The 9,269-nt window shown below is 44.2% G+C and overlaps 1 protein-coding gene across 1 annotated transcript; it reads right to left on the minus strand.

Moving 5' to 3' along the window:
• Nucleotides 1-11: 11 nt before the first annotated feature.
• On the minus strand, nucleotides 12-9,269 carry fsd1 (fibronectin type III and SPRY domain containing 1). The gene is made up of 13 exons (XM_068702472.1): nucleotides 9,112-9,269; nucleotides 8,193-8,288; nucleotides 7,973-8,104; nucleotides 6,880-6,981; nucleotides 6,588-6,610; nucleotides 5,988-6,109; nucleotides 4,325-4,534; nucleotides 4,118-4,216; nucleotides 3,854-4,001; nucleotides 3,643-3,725; nucleotides 2,441-2,692; nucleotides 2,218-2,306; nucleotides 12-2,082 (listed from the first exon to the last, which is right to left on the minus strand). Exons 1-13 carry the CDS (start codon nucleotides 9,124-9,126, stop codon nucleotides 1,972-1,974), a joined length of 1,482 nt encoding a protein of 493 aa, XP_068558573.1. The 5' UTR covers nucleotides 9,127-9,269; the 3' UTR covers nucleotides 12-1,971.

A 9,269-nucleotide genomic window follows, 5' to 3' on the forward strand; every position in this document is an offset into this window, starting at 1 on the left:
ACTTCATAACACCAGTTTTCCAGAGTTTATGACTTTTGATTCTCACCCAGGTGGACCCCAAACCCGGCTAACTCTCGTAATACAACGTGTTAGCAGAGGACACTCGCTAGCTATTTGTTATATTTGTTCTACGGACTCATAATGGGATTCCTCTTCAGTAAATAAAGGGGTGTTATTGGGTATAGAGACACACACACACACACTGTACAAACAAGCATTAGGGTGCAGTCAGGTGGATAGAATGAATACAGTACAGTTATTTCCAAAGAAACCCTGAAGCCATCATCGGATGACTCCTCTACGGAAAAAGCTGATAAAAGCTCCCTTCTGACTTTCTGTGCAGAGTCCGATTTAGCTCCGAAGAAAACCACAGCGACTCCGATTCAACGACGACAAGAAGTGAAACGCAGTGAACGACACTTTAAGTCCGCATGCCTCAGGCAAAGAAATGAAACGCGTCGCGTGTCGTTCTGTCCTGATACGATCAAACTACACCCTGTTCAGTAGCGTCGTCCAGGAGCACGTCGTTATTTTGGGTTAAATAGGTCGGCTGATAATTACCACTAAGCTTACGTAACGACCAGGTTATGATGACCCTGACGAGTCATCGGTTCAACTTAATTAGGGAGAGCGTTCAGGGAACTCTGTCTGTCATGTAATACGTTATAACGTGTTATAATCTGTGATAGCGCCGTGTGATTATTCATACATATTCACATTGATTTATAGCAATAATCAGAACACATTTTAAAGCAGTTTCTAACGACTTATACGGTCGAGTATCGTAAAACGTCATAATTGCATAATTGTTTAAAACTTATTCGTAAGTATGGGTGTATTGTAATTCCCATAGTTGTAGTACATTATAATATTTCTATAATGGATTATAATCCCTGTTCTAATACATTATAATGTCACTATTTATTATTTATGGTCATTGTTTGTTTTAAGTGAAAGAAATATGAAATCTATGCAAGAACACACACAACGTAATTATTATAATAAGTGATAATAATGCATCACTTATGCATGTTTTGTTGTTGTTATTACTGTATTATGTATTCTTATAATAACATGATTATATTAATTTTCGTTTTGTGTGTATTTCCCGCATAGATTCAATATTTTTTTTACACTTTTCTTAAAGCAAACAATGACCACTTATATGTGATTATAAAAAGATTATAATGTACATTCATGGCAATTATAATACACTATGATCTTTGAAAAATGCTTATGAAGTATTACGATACTTGACCTTATAGGTCATTATTAAATGCTGTATGTGTTATGATTATTGTAATGAATCTTTATGAACACTTATTAGTGCTTATAACTATAATCATACAGTGCTATAAGCAGATTATAACGCATTACAACTACGTTTATAATGCGTTATAGACACAGAAAGTGTCACCACGGCGGTTTGCAGTGAAATACTAGCATGATGGTGCGGATCACATGATCCGGGTTTGGAAAATGAGAAGGAAGGCACAGGGAGAGAGCCGACAGGTCAGGCCTCCACTCTGAACCCGCAGCTGACAGTACGACTGACAGTCTTGGTGATGGCAAGGAATGAAGGAATGAAGGAATGAAGGAATGAAGGAATGAAGGAATGGAGGGCAGCGGCCAGCGCTAAGTCTTTGCTCTAGCAGCAGTGGGACAGTGCTTAAATGACATGAGAGGAAAAACTAGTAAGACTACAGCTAACGAGCCGCCGACGATCGCAACAGCCGGCGGCGTTCATCGGAAGAGTTCCGTCACCGATGACTCACTTGTTCCTGGAAAAAAACAAAACCGTTTACGCAACACAGAGACTGGAACAGGCTGAGCCACAGAACTCCGGTGATGTAGCTCTTTGATACGATATGGCTTGGACCGGAGCGGAGAGGAGATGTTCTGCGGCGGCGGTGGCGGCGGCGGCGGTGAATGTGGTTCGAAGCAGAGCTGGGGGAGGCGTCCAGCTGTTCTCTAGGTGAGGCTGGCGTTGGAGCTGCTGGTGCCGCTGTTCTTCCGCTGGCCGCTCTGCACGGCGCTGGGAACCTGCAGGCCCGTCACTACCGAAAAACTGCCGTTCCACACCTGCAGGAGGAGGGGAGGGGGGGGGGGGGGGGACCACGTCAACAGGCAGTCGAAAAAACTAAAATGCCACGGAAACAATAGAGCGTTCTTTTAGATAACAGGGGTATTTATAGACTTTAGAAGGACGTTTCTCACCATGAAAGCTGGAATAACTGGCTGCTGGAACTTGGTTTTGAACGTGTGCATCAGCTGTTTAGTTTTGTTGTTGTAGAAAGACAGAACGCCTGGAGAGAACGAAGAATAAAAAACATTAAAAAAAGTACTCTTTCATACAGACTCACTAACCACTAATTGCCACTGAATATAGACCACAAAATATAAACTGTGTATTTGCCCCATGCATCTTATTTTGTGGTACCTTCGTCGTAGTTGACGTAGACCCCTATACTGTTTGGGATGGCGCAGTCCAGCGTCCGAGCCTTGTTGTTGTGCTTTGCCGTGAGGCTCTGCTGCAGCCAGTTGTTCAGATGGATGCACCAGGAGGCGCTGCTTTTCCCCAGCTGGTCGAAGCGTCCCAGGCTGCGCAGGGCGACGCCCACGGCGAAGGCCTTGCTCTCCTTGTCGAACCGCACCTCCCAGTACTGCTGGCCAGCGTCGATCATGGTGTCGGCTGTCGTGACACATAAGCCCGGATGATTCACTTCTAGACGTACAGAGTCAACACTTTCCGTAGGTTGCGAGGTGTGGTTGCATGTTTGGTTTTGCTAGTAAATCTACTTTTGGAAAGAGAAACAGGAAGTGGAATCTGACTTCAGGACTGTGAATGTTATTGGTGTTGGAAGATGGAATTACAATTTCTAGGTCGGGAATTTTTTTTTTGGAGTTCCTGCGCCATCGAGCAACTTTGATAGGAATAAACGAGGCCCCGCCTTTAACGCAGTATCCAGTTTTCACTGTACATCCAATCAAATTCATGAATTGTGTTTGGCATGTAAAATGTATTTGAAATAGCAACAGTTAAAAAGCGATGTGGAGCATCGAAATAATGGCACAAAACTTGTGCAAGTGGGTGGAGTCTAATTTAAAGGGCCAGTGTGTAGATTTAGGGGGATTTAGTAGCACAGATAGAATATAATATTCATAACTATAATTCCATTCGTGTATAATCACCTGAAACTAACGACCGTTGTACTCTTCACAGCCGCCATGTTTCTACAGAAGCCCAGAACGGACAAACCAAACACTGGCTCTATGTTCCCTTAAATGTGGATCAATATTATGAATGCAAACAATTATCTCTCCCTATCTATTCAGGATGGTAACAAGCATCTTGGAAGCCCCGACAGGCTAGCTAACTAGCTTACCTGGGTAGCTATAGGCTAGTGTAGCAAGGCTAGCTAGGCTAATAAGCTAGCCTACAAAACTGCTAGAGGCATATTTGTCATGCATTGTGTACAAGCAGCGAATGCTACTCAGCTGTTAACTCTTATTTAGCTCCTCCCACTGAGGGTTTGAACCTGTTTGGTTTCAAATAACCGCACAACTCCAGTCTGGTGTGTTTCATCCCGTTCGAGATGTAGAAATGCACGCTTGTTGTGTGTTTACGGTGCGTACTCTCACCCAGCACCGTGTAGGACTCTGCTGTGAATCTGTCTCTGCCGGGCCGGGCTGTCGGCGCTCTCTTAGGCGACATCAGGGCTGACCTGATGAGACAGTCGGTACACAACAAACACTCAAAGATCTTTTTGAGATGTATTCGAAATGACCACATGACCTTATGAGGTTGCTGTCTTTTTTTTTTATAGACCCTGCAGATTAAATGCATGCACACCTGGCTGGGGAGTGCATCGGGGAGTTGGTTCGCGTCTTTTCCTTGCGGATGTCCTGTATCTTTCCTCCGCTGCTGTCCCACTCCACGCTCAAGTCCTCCACCTTCAGGTTCTGGTGGCACGAACCGGCGTCCAGTTTGAAGGTGAAGGCTGCAACAAAAACACCACGAATGCAGACTTATAAAAACGGTTCTTGTCGTCCTCTTGTTGTTCTTGTCTTTTGTAAAATAAATAACAAAATAAAAGCTAGTTAGTGTTTTTCTCACCGTGGGTCTCTAGCGTGATCGACTCAGAGAACTCTCCTGCCACGGCCTTGTTACACGCTTTCACTCTGAACGTGATGTACCGGGTGTCAAAGCGGAGACCTGAGGACAATAAAAAAGAATCCCGTTAAGAGTCAGACTCATCACAGTCAACAACAACAACAACAACAACAACAACAACAACAACAACAACACAACCCTCCGTCCTACCGGTGAGTGTGTGCTCCAGCTCTCGGATCCCCTCCACCACCATCCAGGGGTAGTCCTCTCTGATGCGCGGCGGACCCTCGTGGTTCGTGCGTCGGTGCTCCAGGATGTAGTGGTCTATCTTGCTGTCGGGCTCCGGTAAGGTCCAGACCACAGTCACCGTGTTGTCGCACACCTGGCAGTCTGACACCTGGATCTCAGGAGTGGCGGGAACTGGAGAGAAGACACAGTTTGTTCGGAGGAATATCGACAAAATCCATTTCCTCGACCTCTTTTTTCAACACTTTGAATGTTATTTCACCGCAGAAACGACTAATGAGAGAAATTTGAAAAATAAAGAGCTGTCACATGGGAACAATGTCACAGCTGAATTAATAGACTTTTGCCACCTGGTGGCAGAATTACCCCAAAACAAGCTGACAGGTACACAACCATTGTTGACAAATCAAATTTTATCAACATTACTGTTGATTTGGAGTATTTATAGCACTAACTGTTTTTCTTGTTACTGTACTTTGGCTCTGAGTTATGCTCTGCTTCATGCTCTTAGATGCTTGTTTGGAAAAGGAAATGTACTTATGACTTCTGGTGACTAGTAGTTCTTTTGATTACCAATGTTGAATGCACTTATTGTAAGTCGCTTTGGATAAAAGCGTCTGCTAAAGGACTGTAATGTAATTTGGAGCAATGTTTTCGTCCACCTGGTGAATTTTAGTCCAGTATATCCGTCTCTTAAGCCGCTAAATGTTCAGCTATGATCAGCAGCTAACCGCTACCTGACAGACAGGTGGTGAACAGTAACATCTGCTGGTGATGAGACGGAGCCCTACAGTGACTACGTGGGCCGTCAAACCACACCAGTGCATTGAAAGAGGTTAAGGAGCCTCACGCAGCTGCACCGTTGGGGGATAATTCTCTGTGGTTTCAGCGCACTGAGCGGCATTACGTGACTTCATTTGACTCAGATAGAAAGTAATGATGATAACTGGGGCAAAGTGATGCTGATACCAGCAGAGTACTTCTCTTGGTACCTCTCATTTCGCTACCGATCATATCAATGGAGGCATTCAGCTACATATGTTTTGATCTGACGCCACGGGCGTGTAGCACAGCTGCACTTTAACACGTTTCGGTGGGATCTCTGCGACGCTGAACTGACAACTCCATCGAAGAGTCAAGTTGTAATTTGTAACAGTGCAAAAAACCCTCTAATGTAAATACAAATCGGGCTTTAATCAGGTCCTAAAAACGTATTTTGTATTATTTTTATTCTGACAACAAGTCATTCATTAAGAAGAGTTGTTTTTCATTGAAATTAACTGATTGTATTATAGAAAATACAGGAATTAAATTGATTTGCATGGAAAACAGGCTGTATGTTTTTACTATGATGGTGAATTTTGTCATTCAAAATTAATTGAGTCCTAAAAAGATTTAGGACTCAATTATAGACAAAAAAATACTTACTTTTTTTAAATTAATTAGTAAAGTAACTAGTAACTACTGCTGTTAAATATATGTAGCGGAGCCAAAAGTGCCATCGCTCCCTCTGGATGGAGTGGAGTAGAAGAACAAAGCAGCATGAAACTCGAGTAAAGAACCGGTGTGAGCGATGGTTCGATTACATCACCGCTCTGTATTTGTTTGGATTAAAAGTGGAGCAGACCTGGGAGAAACTTGAGGCCCTGCAACACCTCCCTCTCCTGGCTGAAATCCACCATCAAGTGACTCATGTTGTCGCTGGCTTTGGCCTTCAGGGAGAGGCGAAAGGCCGGAGCCATTGTTACGCTGCGGACAATAGAGAGACACACACACACACACACACACAAACACAAACACACGGAGTGGAAACGAGCGTTGTCTATTATTCAAACGGGTCAAAAAAGGCAAAACAAAAAAAACAAGGTGATTCTAATGCCGCTCGCTAAGGAAAAGGCCCACTAACTAGACGTCTGGATCTACCACTGAACTCATCAATCTAATCGAGCTAGAGAGGGAGATCATCCAGGGGAGGAGGAGGAGGAGGAGGAGGAGGAGGAGGAGGACTGACACAGGATGGTACAGACTAGAGAAGACAGAGGGAGACACAAAGACAAAAAGGCCCTCGAGTGGAAAGTTTTTTCCAACACGGCTTATTGTCTATGAAACGGGTGCGGTGGCTACATGTTCTGAATGCATGCACGCTACATTATGGGATGGCTCAGTGGTTAACCGGAGGCTATGAGGAGAAAAAAAGGGGGAAGCAATGGATGGCAGAGTACCATACCTATCCTTAATGTCTTTGGCCGCCTGGAGAGGAGAAGCAGAGAGAGAGAGAGGGAGAGAGAGAGGGTGGGGGAGAGAGGAAGAAGAGAGGAGAGATACGGAGCGAAGAGAAATCTGAGTCGTAGTCCACCATGTTGTCATTTAACACAAAGAGTCGCTGGTGGCTGTGTTGAAATGCTAGTATGACACCACTGGAAGGACAGATTAAACATTATATATATATATGGATACTGGGTTTCACAGTGTGACAGTGCTGTAGCATGACAGCGGCGGCGGCGGCGTGAGTCAGCTACCTGATTGAAACTGTCCGTCTCAGAGGAGCACAGCGTCTGGTTGGCGAGCTCCAGCAGCTCCTCCGAGCTCTCCAGGGCTTTGGAGCCGGCACTCAGCTGACTCTGAGAAAAAGAAAGAGGCAAAAACATAACCGGGACCTTTAATTTGTTTCGTTTTTTTTGTTTTTGTTTATCTTTAGCATAATGGGACCCAGTGTGTTCTCTGCAGAAGCGATGGGAGTTAGCCGCATCATTTGAGAGTCATTGCTCGGTCCCCGAGGCTGCTGGGAGTTTTATGTGCACAGAGAGAACTTTTGAGCATTACACAGACGATGGTGTTTTGACCCGGGAGGAATTAATAACATCGTATTTTAAGCGCATGGTTAGCGGGAATGGTTTCAGTTGATGATAAGCCAGTTGTGTGAGCACAAATCAGAAGAGTTTTTCAAAAAACGGTCAAACCATTTTTGCAGAAAAGTGACTTTTCTTATCATATTTTATATGTAATCTTTGGGCACATGGAGCTACTGTGTTTATTTTAATATTTTCCATCACATTTTAAGAAAAAAAAACAGAAGTTCAATGTGCCCAAAGACTAAAAATAAAATGATAAAAAAATGTCAGTATCTCAGAAAAAAAGGAGAACAATAAAGTATTTGGTTTCTATAAAATCATAACAAGTTTTTCCTCATTTTGAATAAATCCTGACTTTGACTTTAGATAAAAGTGTGATTTTTCATCTAAACATGTAAACGTTCTAACATTATAGTAAATACATAGTGACCATACTGATCATAATAAATATAGTCTTTGGGCACAAACAGCTCTCCAGATGACCGAACATGTAAAAAGTCATCGTGAGATCTCTGGAATTTGTTTTAATTGTTTTCCTTTAAATGTAAAACTATGAAATGCTAAAATGTATCAAGCGTCAGAGAGAATGTCACAAAATGATTCTCATCATTTACTCGCCATTAAACGCCAACAACAGAATAAGTTTCTCGCTAAAGTTTGAATTTTCTTATAGAATAAAAAAAACTAAACCGTAAGCAATCAAAATAATAATAAATGCGCAGTTATTAATGGTACTTTAAAAAGAAACAACGGCAGCTACCTGTAGGTCGTACGTGCGGCTGGCTCTCTCCTGTTTGATGCGCGTCACCATGCTTTCCTTCATCTCGTCCAGAACCGAGTGGAGGGAGGTGAACTCGGACTCCAGGTCCCCCTGGACTCTGTTGGAGTTGGCCTGGTGCCGCAACACAAAGAGGGAACGAATGTGCTGGCTACCAAACAGAAAGGATTACGGTGTCATGTATGTTTGTTGTTGTTGGTACCTCCAAGTTGTTGAGGCTCTGTTTGACGGTGCAGACGAAGTTTGAAATCTCCTCATTCTTCATGGCCAGCGTGTGAGTGATCTTACGCAGAGATTCCTAAAGAAAAGACAAAAAAAAAAAAAAAAAATCAACATTTTCTTATTCCTGAATTTTAAAAAAACCCAAACAGAATCAGGTCCATTCAGACTGAAAGAGCCGAAGTCTGAACAGTTGAATATATATTTAATATTCTCCATCAGTAGCCTTTAATTAAAGCCTGTGGTTTAAAGAGGGGCTGCAGGTTTCTCCTCTAGCCGAACACTTCAGTGCCTCCTCAGCAGTGAAGGAGGAGGACCCGTGGAGCTCCTTTATGAACATCTGTTCTTCAGATGTGATGGGATCAGAGAGGGACTATATAGCCTCAAGAAGGGAGGACACTTCACGGGCGGAAGGATGCGCATTTATAATCTAATAATGCAGCTCACACAACCATTGATCAGCCGGCTTCAAAAGGACACACACCGGGGCGGTTATGATGCGGATCAAACCTCTGATACGTTACCACACTCCCGGTGTGTTTCTATGTCTCAAGCTGGCCGTCCCACAAGTGAACGAGTCCATTCATACCGAACCACTGTGTAATGTTTGTTGATGCGAGAGGAGCTGCGCCAAGGCCCCCTCACTCCCTCTCCTTTCCCCCGGACTATAACGCCGATACATCGATAACAAACTCATCGATGACATGCAGATAAACCTGAAACCGGACAAAAACGCCGGTTCAAATATAAAACACCAGTGTGAAGTACGAGTCCGTACCGCATCCACAAACTCCCCCCGATTCTGCAGCTCGTCCCCTTCCCTCCTTCCTTTGTACGCTACGCCCTGAAACCCCCCCATCAGAGACACCTGTTCCTCCAGGGTCCGGTCCGGTCCGGCTCACCTTCTGGTCTCCCATCGCGCCGCTCGAGCCGCAAACGCCGCCGGGTTTTCCCTCCTCCGTTCCCACGGTTATTTTCGGTTTACTGGCACGGCGGAGCTGGTACTGATGCTGCTGCCGGAGTGCAACGCATCTTCGGACGGACACCAACCACCAACGCC

Source organism: Cebidichthys violaceus, unplaced genomic scaffold, assembly GCF_023349555.1.
Source record: "Cebidichthys violaceus isolate CVI_PGR_0920_01 unplaced genomic scaffold, fCebVio1.0.p SCAF_84, whole genome shotgun sequence".
Taxonomy (NCBI): domain Eukaryota; kingdom Metazoa; phylum Chordata; class Actinopteri; order Perciformes; family Stichaeidae; genus Cebidichthys; species Cebidichthys violaceus.

Coding starts and splice junctions, on each gene's coding strand:
- fsd1 (XM_068702472.1), bottom strand. Junction 6,611..6,879: donor AGACGGACAGTTTCAATCAG/GTAGCTGACTCA, acceptor TCTCCTCTCCAG/GCGGCCAAAGACATTAAGGA. Junction 2,083..2,217: donor CAGTTATTCCAGCTTTCATG/GTGAGAAACGTC, acceptor CTCCTCCTGCAG/GTGTGGAACGGCAGTTTTTC.